The following is a 20,127-nucleotide window of genomic DNA, read 5'->3' as shown; positions in this document are numbered from 1 at the left end:
ACACTTATTTACTGTTCATATATATTCTAATTAATGTTTCTGAATTTCTTTTTATTGAATTAATGTTTGTGTGTGCAAAATTAACAATACAATTTATTAATAATACGTGGAATATTAGAGGAGACGAGACGGCTGCCGGCATTGTTTATGTTAAAGCTTACAAAACCAGTGACTGATTGGTTTTACATATAAAACTGAAGAAAATAAGACCCTGATTTTAGCTGTAGTAAAATTAATGTAGAAAAATTAATATGGTTGTTTGAAGTACTGTACCTGTAATGTTATTTAATGTTAATAAATGGAACAATATAAGTAGCTAACCATTAATGGTAAAAAAAAAAGTGAGACTGCGCGTATGTAAGTGCGCACAAGTGAAAACATATCGTCATTACTCTACATAAGAATATGAAAGCAACACTTATTTACTGCTCATATATATTTGAAGGGTAAAATGTTGTACTCTGTATAGACAGAGAGAGAGAGAGCAGCCGAACTGCCGGATGTAAACAAACCTTAATTTCCAGCGGCTTTTTTTTTTTAAGGGGATTAGCCCACCCAGGCATAACTCACTGACCCACATTGGGGCCTGAGGGGCAAAAATTTAATACTCCTGTAATAATAATAATTCAGATAAAAAAAAAAAAAAAAAAAAAAAAAGCAAGCTGCCTATCTACCTATTGGACAAACTAAAATCGTTCCGGACCACAGAATGCTGGACTAGAGAGGTACAACCTGTACACACTCTTAACATACTGGTCAATGACCTAAAATAGCTACAGATCCCTAATCAGTTGCTGCCTTCATATTTTGAAGTTGAATACATTTGACTGTGCCAAGGTATTCATAGACAGATTCAACAGGTTTACAGAAAAATTTCTGAAGTAAACTATATTGGTCTCACTTGGCTCCATCCTCAGCTTAAAAAAAAAAAGTCCATGTATTGCAAACCAAGACCCAATATCAATTGCAGTAAAAAAAAAAAAGAGAAACAAAAAAATCATGATTGAGATTGTTTCCATTCTCAAATTAAAAAATAAATAAATAAGAGGATTGAATTTTGAAATACTGTACACTTTTATAGCTGAGGGTTTTAGAGGGTGACCTATGAGTTATATCACCACACAGACGTAGGATAGTTAATGAACAGAAAGCCTCATACAGGGAAACAAAGCAATTATATACTGTACTGTAAACAGCTCCTCACCCAAATACACCTAGTCTTTTAAGGTATCCAGTGATGCATAGTAAACCTTGGGCCAGGTAGTCTATTACCATATCTAGGAGTGTGAACAAAATTATGCTGTCAGGTTTTCCAAGAATTTGCACATACATATTGTTATCAAGCTGATTGTAGTTCTCTGTACCACTCCTACCTTTCTTGAATATTAGGGTGATGTTGGCTGATTTTCAGTCTCTATGTCCTTTACTTTGATCTAGGGATTTCCTGAACACTGGTTTTAGTGTTGCTCTTTCATCTGAGTTGCAGGGAATGAGGAGGGACTCCTGAATATTGTAACTACAATTACAGTTAAAAGGTACTTTGAGATAAGTTGTTTGGTGAGAATTCTTCACTCCTGGCTGAGATACCTCATTCACCATTAAAGGTAGCCATAGCACCACTGGATATCTTATATGATATTTGATGTAACTAAGTAAGGAGCTGTTTCAAAACAATAGCATTCTCACTAAGAAATTGTTTCCTACCGATGAACTATCATACCCTCTAATGTGGATGGCACTGTCACAGGTGTTCAGTGTACTGATATACTTCATGGGTCACCCTCTGATATCCTGTAAACTACAAAGGAGATTATTCAATCCACCCAAGAAAACCAAATCTGATTTCTAATTGGACAGATAACTATAACGTCCCTTGTAAGGTCCCTCTGGTTCAATACATGAAAACCTTAAGTATACCACAAATAAAAAATAAATTCAATGAATAAGATGAGCTCAGCAACTACTATACTGTATACTAAAGATATATGAGAAATGCTTATAGTACAAAAAATTGTGTTTCATTTACATCCTAACTGTAATAATAAATATTTTGGTTATTTGCTGAAATGAAGTCTTTCCTTAATGGCTACAGATATTATTTCCATGCCAGTAGAGAACTAGAAAACTCTACTGACTTGACTCTATACAGGCACAGGACAAAACAGGCTGCTATATTATTTTACAGCCCTAGGAATTTATAAGTATTGTACTGCATATCCCAACCCACTTTACACTTAGTGATTCTTTTCATGCTTAAAATGATTTTTTTCGGGGTAAATACCCAGTAATCAATTAATAGGATTTGTTACAATCAATTCCTAATAATGAAGTTATAATTCCACATTCCAGAAGCAGTCACTAGTTGTCTTATATTTCCAGCAGTTATTTATATTTGTTCCAGGACAGTCTCTTTACTGTTATATTTTGATTACTAAGAGGCAATACTCGTGGTGTCCTGTTATACACAATTAGGCCTATGAAGATAAGTCAATATGGTTTCTTACGAGTGACTTACCCAAATCACGAATTATATTCATTTCATGCACAATTATTCACCACACTTGTTCAAAAGCCAACTGAGTTTCTATAGTTCAGCAGATGGATAATGTTCAGCTCTTACAGTCCTTATCTTAAGTAGAACATCATTAGAAAAGTCTAAGAGTTTAAAGACAGAAATGCTTTACTCTCCTAGCTATGAAAAAATATACACGTATACGCACGAAATGAATTACTTTAATTTATTGTCAATGGCTTTCTGAACGCCAACACTTGCTCATCACACTTGACTTATTCTAGTGTCATTGATTCACCCATCTCTTGCTCATGTAAATTCTTGCTTATAGTCTTCTTGATATATAAATGCCACCATAATGACTATGGTAGGCCTATATTAATGTGACTATGCCTATGTTAATGTATATCACATAAATGCCACCATTATGACAAGGCTTATATTAATGCACTCACAGACACTCATCTTAGGAACCACATATCCAGTACAAATATCGTAATGGCTTCATCAACTACATTTTCATTTCTGATGAGGGCGCATTAGTTTCTGGCCTCCTCCGACCTCAGTGATGGAAGTACCTGTAAGAAAAGGTGACTTATAATTATTTCACTTTAAATATTAGGAAAAAGGGGAATATGAAAGTTAAAATGGAAGGTTTGATAGTACAGATACAGCTGCAGGTACAGACTTTCATATCAAAATCTCTCATTTTCAAATCTGGCTTCCAACACTGAAAAGATAAAACATAATTAATTTGTCTATTATACAAAATGTGATGAAACATTGACCCCCTTACTACGGGGATGCCACTTTTAATATTTTATTTGGCTAATGCTATATGATTTAATTCAGCAGAGAGAGAGACCCACACACAAGGGGATAAGTGCTACAGTCTTTTTTTTTTTTTTTACAATAATAAACACCATCACCACACCACCCAGTAAATTTATCCCCAATTATATTATCCTCATTATCACGTGTTTCTTCCCCACCTTCAGAGTGAAACAACACACACATACAGTATATTGTTTCCAAATACTGTACCTATAGTACAGTAGAAGGATTTTCTATTATCCTCATTTATAATTATTCTTAGATTTTAATTGGTACCCCATTACTGTAAAATATTACCTGCCGGATGTCAGAGATCCACAGCCTCAAGTAAACAAGAGTTAATTCATTCAATTCCTAAGAGTTACGCTGAAGATGTTGAGGCAAAAGACTTCAGTGGCAAATGAGACACCTGGAGTGAAACTCCATTTAAAGTGAATAAAATTAGAAACATTGCCAGAATGGTAATCAGAACAAGATAATAAAACATTTAATGAAATCAGTGAAGAACTGAGTAATGATTTTACTTAGTACAGTAATTGGAAATATGAGCTGATTGTGGAAGGAATAAGTAGGGGTAAAACAGCCTAATACCCTATTGGGGTGCAGTAGTTGGGAGATGAGTGGACACAATGCTTGTCTCTGGTTTTAAGGGTCATTGGGTTGATCCTGGGCCACTCCCTGTCCACCCAGCTGTAAATGGATTCCTAATTTTACAGTTGGAGAAGTGAGGGCGGTTGAGTGCAGTACTGGCCATGTTGCCTCCTTGTGTACCAAGGAATTAATACTGTGCTGTATTCACACTGGCCTTATAAAGTTGTTAGGCCTAAGGGACCCATTTTCATTATCCTATAAACAACCCTTATAATGTTAAGAAAATTTATTGTGGAGGGAGGTGACCTTTTGAGGTGTCAAATGAAGGTCTATAAACAAGCCAGTTGGGAGGTCAGTCACGTCTCTGTTGGCAGTACTGGGCACGTAGTGGCTGTAGTATGTACCTGAATATGTGCCAGTGTTAGTCAAGTCTAGTCTTAAATGACTTCACACTCAGTGCTGTCACAACACTCTGGCAGATTATTCCAAGAGTTACCTCTGTAATTCTGGTTTGAACTGGCTTCTTTAACCTGAGGCTTTGACCTTTAGTGGGGTAGACATTCGCTAGTTTAAGATACACTGTAAACACTCACAAAAAAGTAATTTTTAAAAAATAATTGAGGCTTATATTTTAAATAAAAATAAAATAAATTATGCTTATAGGAATCAACATGGTGCACAGATAAATACAGTTGAACCTCTCTAGTTTTCCATTTGGAAAAGTATTTCACATATGATCTAACTATTGTATACCTGTATAAATAAATATTTTTTTTTAATATACTGTATACTATAGTATTTCTACAAATGAACATTGGTAAAAATATTCAACCAAAGAAAGGATAAAGTAGCACCTGTCATCTTGATAATTACCATAAATTTAGAGTTTGTGGATACAGCTCCTCCCTGACTTACGACGGGGTTAGGGACCCAAATTCAGGTTGTAAGTCAAAAATGCTTAAATAATACATAGAAAAATCTAAATTGGGTGTCTCTTTTTCACCTCAGCACCACAAAACTCTCACTTTTAAGCTTGCCAGCCATTTTAAAATGAATTACAAAAGAAAATTTTGTCAGTACACAGCACAATCACTGACGTTGGGACTCGAAAATACGTAATTTGACAAAATTTTGGTATGACTGAGGCGGTCGTACGTCCGGGTGGTAGTAAGTCGAGTACCGGTAGGTCGTAAGTCGGGCAGGAGCTGTAATTCCTCTCCTGAAGCTTTATCATCAACCAACTGGTTTAGTCATAGATCACTGGGATACTGTACACTGGGCCACCCTATTTAGGTTACTCTCAAAAGATTTTTTATCAAATTATTTAGTATTACAGGTATTTCATCTTCATTTAATTGATTTATGTATTAACAGCTACAGTACAGTACATACAAGTATTGTATTTACAGGTATTTATGTATTCAGTAGCCAGTACATATTTATTGATTTACTGTATTATTAGCTCGTGTGTTTTTGCTTGAGTGGTATTGCATTGTTCTCACCAATACAAAACAAGTACTGAAACTCAGTTTTGTAATGTGAATATTTTGGCTCTCTCCTGTCAGACTAAGTAGCCATGCACCACAACTTCTCGCAACCATGATGTCCCCATAAACAAGCCCTTCAAGATGCCTCGAATTGTTTAGGTACTTCATATATGTACCGTATGCTCCACCTCCTTTGGATGGTGAGGAATGAAATTAATTACAGCATACTGTACTATATTTACACTACAGTAATGTTTCATTTCTAACCTTGTATTTACATTATATATGAGATCTTGGGTTCAGTGGTACATTTTGTGTGGATTTTTTTGTTTAAATGATCTTTGGGTCCAAACATAACTATTGTTGGTACAATACCCGATATATTGGGTTCACGGTCTTAAGGTCCACTGCACCCGTGTTATAAGTCACAATTTAGTTTAAAAGCTTAAATGTTTGTCAAAAAGTCAGCCCCAAAGGTGTGATAACTAGAGAGGTTCTACTGTATAAAAATGTATGAAGTGTCCTTGTCATGCATAAAGGAAAAATCTGGATTTTTCATTCACTTTAAAATATACAGATCAACTATGTCTCCCTCCCCATCTTCATAGTACAGCATAGCAATTCACAAGTCTACTCGATGACAACAATGAAGAATAATTAAAAAAATATATAGAGTAACTGTTCTGTAAAAATTCTTATACAGTATAATACTTTTCCATCTACACCACTGAGGTACTCCACCAACTATAAACAGTCCAAATTAAATCATACAGTACTGTAACTCTCTCACAAATCCATTTCTTCACCCATTCAATTGCAGTGCTGCAGGAAAAGTCTGGTGGCCTGTCTCTATTGCTTTCCCTACGGGCAGGTCAGCACATTCTCACCAAGGATGCCAAAAGTGTGCAAATTTTTATGTGTATACTGTATGCGTTTGTGCAATATGATCATTCTGACCTAGTATGAGTAATTTTTTAAGTTTAATAAAAAAATGTGATCCTTAATATCCCTTTTATGGGACAAAAATAGTATTTTACTGTTTTAATTACCATTTCTGTGAATACAATCACACCGCTAAAGACAGTCATATGCAGTAATGTACTAAAATAGTTCATTAAGTATGTATTGTACTGTATATGTCATTTAAGGCTTCACCGCTCACTTCATATATGATTGGTATTATCCTATCCATAAATCATTATACTGTTCTGTACTGTATATTGAAACTTTATTAATATTTCTGTTCAATACAAACACATAAGAAGAAAAACACATGCAGATACAGTGATTTTCTTTGCCAGACAAAGTGGTCGGCAGCCAGTTGAGTTCGGGGAATTTTCTGGTTACTGTGTACGTACTTGGAAACTTTCCCTTAGCCAGATAGAAGTCTTCCTTAACCAGATATTTTACTCCTGAAGTTTTCTAACTTTAAATGGAAAATTCTGTTTGGTCTGGAAACTTCCTGGACACATGGTAATTAGATAGGCTGTACAAAATATAAATATAATAATACTGTACTGTATATGGTACTGTACATGCAATCACACACTACACAAGGGATGCAACAGAGTGACATGCAACATATTGAACATGCTTAGCTACTGTACTACAGCATCAACTATGGCTGAAAAAGAAGCACAAGCTTCTAACCTTCTAAAATGTTTAGTCCGCCTCATACACAAGTTTTTGTTTTCCTCATTTACAAAAGCATTCTTGACGGGCAGGTCTTCATCTTGCCCTACTGAGCGAGCTTCTCTGTCAACATGTTGCACTACCCATGACAAGAATGGTTCAACTGGCCGCATTCCTGAGGCTAAGAAATATAAGGTACCGTACTGAGACCTTACTCTTTAAATCACTCTTCATAAAACACTAACCTTATGTGAGGGAGTGTTTGAAAGTCGCTTAAACTGAAGACATACAGTTTACAGTACAGTACAGGGTATCTACAGCAATAAAGAAAAATACATGACTGTTTCATCTTGTCTTAAGTGTATCTCTTCTAAACCTAACTTCTCATTAATTAAGTGCATCAGTTGCTTCTGGCCTACAATGACAACACTGCCATATGTTTGGATTATAATTTCAGTAAGTCTGGATGTATCTGCCATAAGCCACATTCACACTGCACCTTTCTTGGTGCGCTACAACATTCTCTACCTAAATTAACTGTTGTTAGGCTAGATTACTGAAGACATATATGGCAAATATTATTAAAATACATAATAAAGCTCAGTAACCTGGCTGCCTTCAATGACCACAATATAAATACAGTACAGGGCCCCCCCCCCCAAATTCGCGGGGGTTAGGTTCTCAAAATGGCCGCAAATCGCCAAATCCGCGAATAACATTTGCAGACCGGGAGGGTACATTTTTACTTGTGTACCTGTACAAGGAAATATATACTGGTATTCCCTTTATGTGTTTGCCCTTTGGCCAATTATTTCTTATACCTGTAGTATTGTATGTGCGTGTGTGTGTGTGTGTGTGTGCAGAAACACACACACACACACAAAACACATACAGTACAAATAAATAATACGTAATTGGAAAATCCTCTCACAAATAATCAGAAACAAATTTATTAAAAATGTGAATCTACCCTCAAGTCCGTGCTCTATTAATAAAGTACTACTGTAATAGAGAATGGACTTGAGGGTAGACTGTTACTTTTTAATAAATTTGTTTCTGATTATTTGTGAAAGTATTTTCCCATTATTATTTATGTGGGTGTGTGTGTGTGTGTGTGTCTACACACACACACACACATATTTACAATACAGGTAAAGGAAATTACTGTCTCTAGAATGAATGGCTCCCTGTCCCAGCTGCAAAAATGCCAACAACTTTAAAACTACCCACAGACATTCTTGGGTACATCCAGGGTGTCATCCGCGAATAACCAAGAACCGCGAAGTAAAAATCCGCAAACTTGGGGGACCCTGTACAATAAAGTACTGTACAGTATGTTTATATCTTCTCAAGTACAGTACATTTGCATTGAACAAATCAAACAATCTATATTGTAAAATATATTAATATCTTTGTTCAATGGAAACATACCAGAGAATATGTTAACACATTAATTACTTACACTAATACCTTCTCCAACACATTGATATTAAGAAAAATACTGTACAGTATTACTGTATTAATATACTGTATAAATTGATGTATTTGTTTAATACTAACCAGTCAGAAATGACATAAAGATACTGTGCTGTTCAGGTAACCTTGCTGTTTAGTGTTTGTAAGATACTGCACTGTACTAAATAATACTCACCACTAAGTGTTAGTAATGTTTGCTTACTAGAATTAGTATCTGCTCCACCAGATATGAAGATACAGTACAGTACTTAATACTGTACATGTCAACCTTGTTTTCACCAGCTTTTCAATTACTGAATTTGAAAATAATGTACTGTAGTGTAAGCAGTTAACTTTATACGTACCACCCAAATTTGCCTTTTTCAAGATAAACCTTCATCTTTTCCAATGTAATGAATATTGTACACCAGAACACAACTGAGACCTTATGAGTAGCCATGTTCTATTCACTGTCTTGAATTGGTCTTTTTTTTGCTACTGATAATGGTTCCCCCAGTGCCCTTCAAATTCTTCTACAATAAGGAACACCTTATGAAAAAGTTGGAGACTTTGAGAAATCTTGAAAAATGGTGAAATAACTGCAGCACTTGGCAGGGCAAACCTGGTGAATAAGTCAAGCATATTGGAACTATATTAATGTTTAAACCTGGGCCAGGTCATCAATTCCTGGCAAGGACTTAGCTGTCACCATCAAAGTTTTATCTTAGTTAACTCATACAGCAATGCAAGTTAAACATCCATCATAAAACTACAGTACAGTCCTAGGCACAGAGACTGAGCATTAGATGCAAAGATCTCTTCCCTACCTATACATCTAACTAGTTTTCTTCTCCTTATTTAATAATACTGTAAAGTAAATCTTTGTTCTACTTTTATCTTGCTTACAGTAATAATAATCTGCAGACAACACAGTCAAAACTTTCAGAACCACATTAAGGATTGTCAACTTCTGTTTTAATTTTATTTCTTGATGCTTACTACTTACTCGTATATTCTATAACTCTTGGCTAATTCAAACAGCATTTGTGCAATTATAATATTGGAAATAAAGTAGAACCTCTTTTGCACACCACTGGGACTAATTGTTTGACAAAAATGTGAAAAAAAGTGACATAACATGGGAGCAATGCACCTCAGGACTATGAATCCAAAATATCAGGTACGTAATGTATATATGTACAATACAGTATACTTATGCTGGGGCCCGAGGACCATAAACATACATAAAGGGTACCACTGACCCTAAGAGCCCAAATTAAACAAGGTTAGGAATGAAATACAGTACAGAAGTGTAAACATAAATTAATTTAGTACTTACCATCCAAGGAGCTGCTTTATACAGTATACTGATTATAAGGATCGCAGATGTCATGAAGGACTTGTGTGTTGGGGAGGGAGGAGAGTAGCTGCAAAACGATATAGCAAACTTGTTTGTTGCATGGATAGTCAGTTTGGTGGAAGGGCCAAAAAAGCATAGTACAAGGCCGAGGTTCATTATTTAGTAAGTATCGATGCAAACAATGGTAATACAGTAGAAACCTATTGCAGCACAGCCATGTGTATTGCAAATGACAACAGAGGACTCCAAATTCCGAAAATCAGTACGCCAGTCATTGATTTTGTCTGATTAGGGCGAAAAATATGAAAAGACAGTTTGGTATGATAAGCTTATAGGAAATAAAATATAGAACAGTAAAATTAGGGTAAGTTTCTACAAGCACTTTAGTGACAGCTGGAAGCCTGGCAAATGTTTAATCCTTGAGCAATGATTCCGATGTTCCTAACAAATACATATACCCTGTACAGTACACTGACAGCTAACAGCACCACTCACACAAAAATACACAGGATACTTATGCAAAAATAATTACCCTGTAAATACAAATAAAGAAAATTTAAAAAACCTTGAGAGTAACCAACATACAGTAGGATGGCCCAGGATAATGTATCTATAGCATTTTCACGCTAACCTGGCCCATAAGCCAAGCCCCTCTTCTATACTAATAGTTGATTGGTTCATAGAAAATTCCAACTAAATGTGTTCACAATTGGGAAGTAGACCTGTTATCATCTAAAATAATGCTAAATAATTATCTGAGCTATCAAAATGCAGATGATTTATAGGCATTGACATTGGCACTTCAGAGAGTAGGTTAGAAAATTTTTAAATATTTATCGTAAAAGGTCGATATAAATATGCGCTTATATACACACGGTCCGGGGGAGGTAAACGCTCAGGGGAACCAATCAGCAATTTGTAGCTATAGACGAGGGGCGGGGCTTATGGGCCAGCTTAACGTGGAAAGGGTATAGTGTAGCTTATGGTACTTTTCATCCAGTGTCCTCTACTTCTATGACAACCAAAGTTATTAATAAGTTTTTAATATAAAATGGAAAAAGCAAGTACTGTAAAAACAAAAAATACCACATACAGTACTGTACTGTATTATCACACTTGAATCACTACACTACTGTACCATATTTATGACAAAGCAGCAACTCTAGAACCTTGTTGCTCAAATACACTACTTGTACTACTAAAGCTATTACTTAAAACATATATTACAAAATTATTTAATACTGCTTTAATAAAAGAACAAAATAAGATTTCTTACCCCATATGTGATTTTTAGGTCTGGTGTAAGCATGAGGGCGGTGTGCAGCCGACAGGGTGGTGCCTTTAACGCTAAGAGTGGATAACGAGAGATCTTCCCCTGTCATGAGCGGGGACTCTGGCTGCTGCTGCCGTAAGTGCACGACATAAACATTAATTCATAATATTCCTACGCATACATGAAGAGAACTTGGATCAATTGTGCTGCTAACTCTACTTTTCCATACCATATACAGGACAACCTATATGACATGTTCATTCGTGTCGTACCGTTTATACACATGACATTTAACATTTTAACTCACAATTATAATCCTCCTTCCACCAACCTTCTGAATTCCTACCTATCCAAATTTCTTACTGTGTTTTCTCACCCCCTTTCCACTAGAAAGTGTGAGCACACACACACACAAAATATGAGACAAACTGCCTTGTTTTGATTGAGATTTTTTATGTCTGCCAAAGAAAATTACGGTGCAAAATGACATGTAACAATGAAGTAATACTAAAGCATTATTCACCACTTAAAATCCTCTCCCAATATGAAATCACCTCTCTCTCTTGTTCTGCAATCTTCCTTCACTGTGCCTGATGCTGTTTCTCTGCCCCTATTTATCTTGCATTTCATCAAGCTATGTCTCTACACCATGGTACAGTACTGCAGTCTCCCAATGTACCTTTCCTCCTTCCATCCTCATTTTCATTTACTTCATAAAACTTGGCACACTTTTCACTATTCATTCCTGCTCCTCTTTTTTCGCCTCTTTCCCTCTTCAATTAGTCCCTGTCACACCTTCAACTCTTATCCTTGACACAAGCCATCACTAGCTCACAACTTTTAATTCCAGTGACTCTTTATACTGTACTGTATTCTGATTAAAAATAGTTTATACATGTATATCTATTCACATATCTCTTTATAGTACAGTGCCTCACTTGGTCCCAATGAATAAGGTTGAGTCCAGTCAGTAGACTCATCTAAAACTCAGCATGAACTGAGTGGATGATGGTACAGTATCTACATAGTTCATCTAACTCCCGTAAGTGAACCGGTTGCATACTAATTGCAGTCTTAAGATGCACATATAATTAAAAATTCAAAATATGATTTTTTTTAGAATCTTTTGTCTCTATAAAGACTCACTGGTAAAGCCTGTGGTAATTTATTTAGTCACATAAAATACAGAGGTAATATATATGAGTAACTCACAGAATCTTGAACACTGTTGAGTGGTCTCTCAGTAGATGAATCTCTCCTCCGTGATGTGGAATTAAGTCTCAATGGCTGTTTCCCAACATTTCCCTACAAACAAAAAATGTGAAATCTAGTTATCCTTTATAGTACTTAAATAAAGGAAAGCACACCACCAGTTATTTTTGGTTTCCTTAAAAGCAAACTCCTCTTAATACTGTCAGAAATGGAATGACTAGCAGTTTTCAGAGATATCTCCTTTCACCCTCCATCATGCACCACATGTGCTGATCTGTACTGCCTTTAAACCACCATGGGGTACCATCATCTTATATGCCAAGTTTGATAATGGTAATGCCACAGATGCAATAACTTACAGTAGGTCTACAGACACACTGAGATACTTCATTACATAATAGTATGAATTCATTATGCTGTTTACCTACCTATTATAAAATAAATACAATACAAATTTATTTCTTTTCTTATGCACAGGGCAAATTTGGTACCTGCCTCAATTTATTTTTTTTATATAATGTCCTACCATGTTCTGAAAGAAAACTATAGGAGCTTAACTGTTCATATTCAAGATAAATGTCTCCAGTGAGTGACATATTAAAGTTTGAATTTGAAAATTACTAACCTACAGTATGTGTCTTCCTGTGATACACCCACAAGTTTTCAGCACAGATGTTATGCCATTCAAATGATTTCTAACCCTAAGATCTCTGAGGTCCAAATTAGCTTCCTTTCTTAGTACTCCATTGCTGGCTTATATTTGATGATTCATTACCATATGCTGCATAGTATAAAGTTTTCAAGTATTCTGACTTGTTTCTCTCTAAATTCAATAAAAACTGATCTACCCTGAAAAATTTAAATCAGAATATTGTATGTACTTCAGTTTCAGTGACTGTTGTCACCGGAGTCCACATGAATCCCCATAACACACCACAGAATAAATGTATAAAAATGGGGTCCCCTACTTTGAAAAAACATTTCACTTGTTCTATTTACCCAATGTCTCCTTACAGTCATATGTGACAAGTGGATGAGTATAAGTTTATTACACTACTGCACAGAGGTCAAATCCTTGCTGATACTCTGGTTGGAGATGACTCAAGTGACCTCAGGGATGCTGCAGTGTCTTCTCAATAGTTTGGCTTTAATTTGTAATTCCACATGAATCATAAAACAAAAAAAAATGTATCCTCCATATTTATTAGTATGGGCAGTGGTGAGGAGGAGAAAGAGACTTAATGAGAATACTCTACTGAGAGATATACAATTATGTCGACCATAAGAGAAACACATGGAATAAAACTTACTTTATTAGAAATATCACCACCATCAGCGATAGGTGGGAGAAAGGGTATGTGTCTTGACCATGCAGAATTTGCAACCTCCAGAGCATCCTCCTCAATATCCAACCCTGAGTTATCTCCCCAAGACTCCTGAATAGTCCCTTGTCGACTCATATGTTGAAACTTTTCTTGGAATCTATAATTGGTAAACAAACACATTGGTCAACATTCCCTAAAATCATCTTAAAGAAAAGATCCCTGAACAAGATCTTTATTTGGATTACAGTAATTACTGATCAAAAGTGTTATTTCTGTGTGAACCTTTACTATGGCAACACCTGCTCAATTTTGATGTGATTTGTGACGTGTTTATCGTGTGAACCACAACACATAATGATCAAACCTTCTCAGTTTGGTAAAAATCTCCCAATCCAATCCCCAGTACAAATAACACAGGCAGGATGGAAAAAAAAATGCCTGGCCCTGCTTTGCTAAGAAGGTAACAATTAAATGGATAATAAACATACCATACACTACTGTACTCCCTCTGCCATGCCAATGCACCACAGGCACTTTCCTTATAAACACTTAAACAAAAAATTGTCCAGTAGTAACAAAAACTACTAACCTGGCACGAGCATTATAAGAAGAGGTAGTTGCAGGTCGTTGTTCTCCACAGTTGGTGAGGCCGTCCACTCTCACAGGAGTAAGAAGATGATTGGAGGATTTTGATGACACTGGCCTATGCACAGGAGTTCTTGGAGTAGCCAGAGATGGGAGAGATATTTGTGACTTAGCTGAAGATTCTCTGGTTGTTGAGGCTGATGACGTTCGAAGTCTCACTCTATCTTCACAGTTTTGTAAAGGTTTGGAAGATATTTGCAATAAATCTTGTAATTCTTTTTGGTGGATGCCTGGTGCAGACTGAGTGTTTTGTAGCCTGTTGACGGCACTGGACGGTCTCTTGATGCCACTTGATGGTCTTTTTGTTTCATATTTTCTATTGCTCTCACCACTAACTGGTCTGTAAACACCATAATAAGGCTTTGGAAACTTTATGTTTGACCTTATCACTTCTTCACTTATTTTCCTTATGGGTGTGTGAGACCCTACCCTTGACCCTCGAGTACTAGGCTCCCTGGATAGAGACAAGTATTGCACTGATTGTTCTATTATATATTTGGCATATTGGTGTAGAAGTGGCTCAATTGTCTCTGTCACAGATGACCACAGCTTTTCAAAAAGCATTATCAATATTTGCTCTTTTAACACTTCAGGGTCATTAGATCCACTACACACTCTACTGCTGCAGGTTTCCCTCTTTGGGTCGTCACTAAAAGATCGTCTGGTTTGATTGGCACTTGAAAATGTAACTAAAGGTAACAAGTGGTGAAAGTCACCATCGTGGGCAATTACCTCCTCTTCCTTCTCTTCATAATTTTCCCGGACACTAAAAGAGAAATTCAGAAATTAGTAATAAGGCAATAAATAAAAAATTTGTGCAAATAAAATGTTACTATGTTTATGTATAAAGAATATATAAAAGCTGCAATCAAGTAATAGTAGGGAAACATGATTACTGTACATATTTAAAAAAAGATTTCAGATGAATGAATTCTGTAATGAGCAACAGGATTTGAGCAGTACTGTACAGGAGAGCCAGGTAACATCTGACAAGTAGGAAGAAAAAGTATAGATTGACATTCAGGGACCCAGATTTATACATCTAAATGGGTTTAATCATAAGACCCATCAAGGGATTTGTCCCAAGAACCATTGTACTGTCTTTACAGGCTTGCTAAACCACAGCTGGATCATGGTGGAGGTAGTGTCCTCTTTAACTACCGATTCAATTGGTGAACAGTTGCTTCGACTTTCCATTACTCGGTGCAGAACACTGTCCTTGTCTCAGAATTCAAAGAACCCTCTTGGCTATGGTAAATTCTGCCAGGGGATGTTCTGGGATGGACTCTCACTCGTGTAAAAATTATATAATAAAATCAGTTAAAATGCAGAAGTACAACAGCACATTAAAACACAGGACCATGATACTCACAGACTGTCCTCAGCTACAAGCTCCTCAAGAAAAGTTAACAGTTTCAAATTTAGACAATGTCCTCTCACCCTGGAAATCAAATTTGAAAATATTACTTACAAATTTATAAAGTAACACACATCGCAACCTACTAGACATGAAAGCTAATATATCTGATTCATTGTCTAGGTTCTGCTTAAAGTAATTTACATTGTGTTAATTGAGTGCAATGGAAATACAGTGTGCTAAAATACCCACACAATACAACTTACTGTTAAGTGCTATACAGTAATTATATCACATGATAACTCTCACTAGGAAACAGGAGGTGATAGTAAAAGTTTCAAATAATGATTCAGGTATGACACTGCCCCAACCGGAGGCTCTCTCTAGTATACAATCTCAACAGGTTATTTATGAGTCTAACCAAGCTATAATGGGATCTTAAACTGTGTGTTATATAAGAATGAACATGTTAGTACTATACTGTACTTGTATAGTGTTATAGACTTTGTATTTCTAATATAAAGTTATCTTTACAGGTAATATGAACTAAGGTTACAGTTGAAAAAAGTACCTGTACAGTAAACAACAGAGTCATACTGTACTTTTTTCTTGTCTTTCTTTTAGATTACCATGTAAACTAGTTGTACTTTTGGGGGAGTGGTCATGTACTGCTAAAGTAATCATACCTGAAATGTGGGAACTGATGCACCCAACTTGAACATTCTTCTTGTAATTCTGGTGTAGGTTCATTAGCTTCGCCAACGCTGAGTCCTGGACTGGATTTTAATAATCGATTACTGTTATACAAGATATCTGATGGATCTACTCCTTCTACATCAAAAAATATATCTCTTTGATACTCCTGTGTTCTTGCTGCATCTGTTATTCTTGTCAGATTTTCAATAAGATCAGATGATGATGAATCCTCTGAATCCTCAACTGGCCCCACAGAGATATCTAACTCATGGCCAGCTGACAGACTGCCAGTTTCACTACAATTTGAAGAATACGGTATGGGAGAAAATGTCGTCTCTTCTTTATATAGGAGAAAGTCCAGTTGATCAAAAAGAACACCGACTTGTCTTGTGGCCTCTCCTTCAAACTCATCATCGCCCCATGACAAAGATGATTCAGATCTGTTGTCATATTCTTCCGTTCTTGAATATCTATAAAAAATAATTCAGTTAGTCACAATATCAACCATGAATGAGAGAAACCATTATAATGTCGATAAAAATATTGTTCTCATACAATTAACTCCTTCACTACAAAGACACCACTTTTAATATTTCATTTGGCTAACACTAGATGATCTTATTCGGCTCAGAGGTGACCCTGTACACAAAGGGTTAGACGTATCAATTATTCAGATATCATTCAATTTACCTTACAATCTACTGTATTCCCTTAAGCACTCGACTTGTCTTTTGTAAATCTCTTATTCTCATCTTTGGACTTTCCCCCCACCTATACATACCAGTAACCCTTTAACTACATTTCCCTTTGATTTTTCTCCACTAATAAATTTCCTGGGTGTACCTAATTCACTTTAAGCTCATTTTTATTTCAGTGATACATTTGAAAGAGCTCAAGTCACTTGTCATTTTAAGTTCTTTCTTATCAATTGTAATAAATTCTCTCCGAAATTTGACCATAAAGAATGTCATGAATGGTTGGCAGAGTGATGTAGAAAGTGATGTCTCAGAGGAAGGAGAATTTTGTTATAGAACTACGGTAGCAGGAAGCATGCAAAGATCCTACACATGCTTAGATCGTCCACCTCTGATAGGGCCTTTCAAAAGCTCTAAGAGTGCTAATACTATTTGACAAGTGAACACTGTATACCTTTATGGTATTCATTAGGTAAGTGTTATTCTCTGTTAATTGGCATATTTGATTACCATAATTGACATCTCCCATTCTCTGCCATGCCAGATAACAAAGCCTTTATTATGTATACAGTAGCTATGTATTTCCCTAAGAAACCAAAGAGAAATATCTAATACAAAATTATAACACAGTACTTCTTACATGAATTATTTTCTTTAATTATCTCTATTACATCAACTGACACTGAGAAGTCTATAAACACTAATATACTGTACAACATATAAAGCTACCTTCCAAAATCCTTGTGCTCCTCATAGTTTGGTTTGGGTGGGGGATATTTCTTGATGTAGAGGATGGGAAGTGAAGTTGGAGGAGTGTTTGTTGGTGTGACATCGCTGTCTTCTGCCCCGTGGTCCTCACGGATATCGAGGCAACGTAACTCCTCCTCCAAATCATCTTCCTCTTGTGTAATCATCATCTCTTGAATGCAGACTCACATCATTCTCCTTAGAGCCAACAGAGGGCTACATTGTATCTGGAATGTCATTACTGTATTACTTTAGAATGAAATGTCCGTTATATTATAAAGTTTTCAGGATCTTGCAGAGAATAACAGACCATCTCGAGAACAATATACATGTACTCTGTATGTATAATCTATGGAAATAAAAGACTATGAACTTCCATTCTAGCTCACACATCTCTAAATTTACAGCTCAACACATAATTTTCGTGGAGGGAAGATTTAGCACATAAAATACAGTACAATATTATGTAAAAAGCAAATCCTCATCATTTATGATTTTCATGAAGCAAGAAAGCATTAATCTTCAACAGAAAAATATCCTCAAACTGCTGATTAACATGTGCCAATATTACCTTAAAAAATATCAAGGTATACTACATATATTCCTTCACAGACCAATTACCTTACTGCCAAATAATGTAGTTTTCTATTAGTATTTTCATTAACAATGCATGAACAGAATAAAACATATTATTGGTATGATATCATCACATTTCAAATCCACTGTTTTTAACTGTCATTTACTCATAAAGAAATACAGTTAGACATAAAAAAATATACATATATTCATAAAACTCTAAGAAAACAAACACAAACCATTATTAAGAACAAGAATGACACTTTTAAGTTAATTGTCACTTCATTAATAAACTGGTAGGGTTCTTCCATACGTTTACCCCGTGTTTGTTCCTTATAATTAAATGTGGAAAAAACACTTACGAAACAAACTTTTACAGATCCACGTCTCAGTTAATGCAGTGTGGCCCATGTTCCCTAGGCTGGTGACCATAACAACTAGTGTGTCGTCTGCGGGGACAAGAATGTAAACATGACAGGCGGTGTTCGGTGACTGAATCCGGATCTGTGTTGACTTGACCGTTCCGGATGCTCAAATATCACTTTTCGTTAGGTTTTTAGGACTAAATCTCTTATTGGTTCATCATTAAATAATTTTTATAGCGTAAATAAGCTTGTTATAAGTTAAATATTACCGTCACGTGGAATAAAACAGTGTTGTATACTGTAGTGAAGTGTGGTGTGGTGTGGTGTATAGTGTGATGTAGTTTGGTGTGGTGCAGTTTGGTGTGGTGTAGTATAGTGTGGTGCATGGTGGTCAATTTGCCTTTTTCGTCATGTGTGTAAAACTGGAGAAGGGAGGGAGGGGGGGTGTCGAGGGATACAATTTCAGCTAGAATAATAGACTACCGTACTGGTCGAGACGTAAACAAGCGTCGCTAGAGTAAACTGTTTAGACTGAGGTCAACCACAAGCCGAGTGTGTCCACCATCACCACTCAGAGTCCTACCCCCCTCCCAACACACACACACACGCCCTCCTATTAATCCATTCACGCCGTCTTCAACAACACCTAAATGAACGTGATCGTTATAGTGTAACAGGATTATTTCTCGCGATAAGGTCATACGTGTTACTGCTTCCATAAACCCATTTTTTTTGGCCATAAATATGAAGAACTGATAATCCAATAACACATTGTGAATCATATTACAGTAAATGTTAGGCAAGGTAGGGGAGGAAGGGAGCCAGGTAAAGTTACATCATTATAAACAACGGGTACTATACTTACGGTGTTAAGTGTGTGTGTGTGTGTGTACTGGATGCTCTCTAATGGAAATAAACTTACGAAGGTCTTTTTTCGGGAGTGGGGCGGCAGGGGGGGGGGGCTACCCTTGGTTGAAACACTCTTGCTGTTTTACCATTGATTACATACCTGAAGATTAGCCCCTCCAGCTTATTTCACCTTCTACTACTACTACTACTACTACTACTACTACTACTACTAATAATAATAATAATAATATTTCGTTTTAAGTAAACTCATCATTAAGGTTTACAATTGGTATGACATGTACTTTATGTAGACACAGCAAGTTACAGTTGAACGTGTGTAAAGTAGGTATACGGTGTACAGAGACCATGGAGGTATACAGTTTCCAATGTGCAGTACCTAGACAGTGTACTTATATAACAATGATAAATAGTAACGTAATTTGACTCTGGATAACCAACAAAGCCATCAGATGCTTATTGTCCAGTCGGGTCCTCTGCCTAGGCTTGGTAACTGAT

The 20,127-nt window shown here is 36.1% G+C and overlaps 1 protein-coding gene across 3 annotated transcripts; it reads right to left on the bottom strand.

Annotated features, from left to right (window-relative positions):
* Positions 1–658: 658 nt before the first annotated feature.
* On the bottom strand, positions 659–19,070 carry LOC121855991. Of its 3 annotated transcripts, none has more exons than XM_042351217.1 (10): positions 18,760–19,070; positions 17,804–18,048; positions 16,370–16,849; positions 15,699–15,767; positions 14,271–15,092; positions 13,667–13,838; positions 12,357–12,449; positions 11,148–11,271; positions 7,075–7,237; positions 659–3,090 (listed from the first exon to the last, which is right to left on the bottom strand). In XM_042351217.1, exons 2-10 carry the CDS (start codon positions 17,989–17,991, stop codon positions 3,075–3,077), a joined length of 2,127 nt encoding a protein of 708 aa, XP_042207151.1. In that variant the 5' UTR covers positions 17,992–18,048; positions 18,760–19,070; the 3' UTR covers positions 659–3,074. The 3 variants fall into 3 exon arrangements, with proteins under 3 accessions (XP_042207151.1, XP_042207150.1, XP_042207152.1); XM_042351216.1 differs by having other exon boundaries at positions 11,148–11,274; positions 18,760–19,069; XM_042351218.1 differs by lacking the exon at positions 7,075–7,237 and having other exon boundaries at positions 11,148–11,274; positions 18,760–19,067.
* Positions 19,071–20,127: the final 1,057 nt, after the last annotated feature.

This window comes from Homarus americanus, unplaced genomic scaffold (assembly GCF_018991925.1).
Source record: "Homarus americanus isolate GMGI-L3 unplaced genomic scaffold, GMGI_Hamer_2.0 scaffold19117, whole genome shotgun sequence".
NCBI classification, from domain to species: Eukaryota; Metazoa; Arthropoda; class Malacostraca; order Decapoda; family Nephropidae; genus Homarus; species Homarus americanus.
Note: the sequence above shows the minus strand (reverse complement) of the source record. Positions and strands in the feature narration are given on the sequence as shown.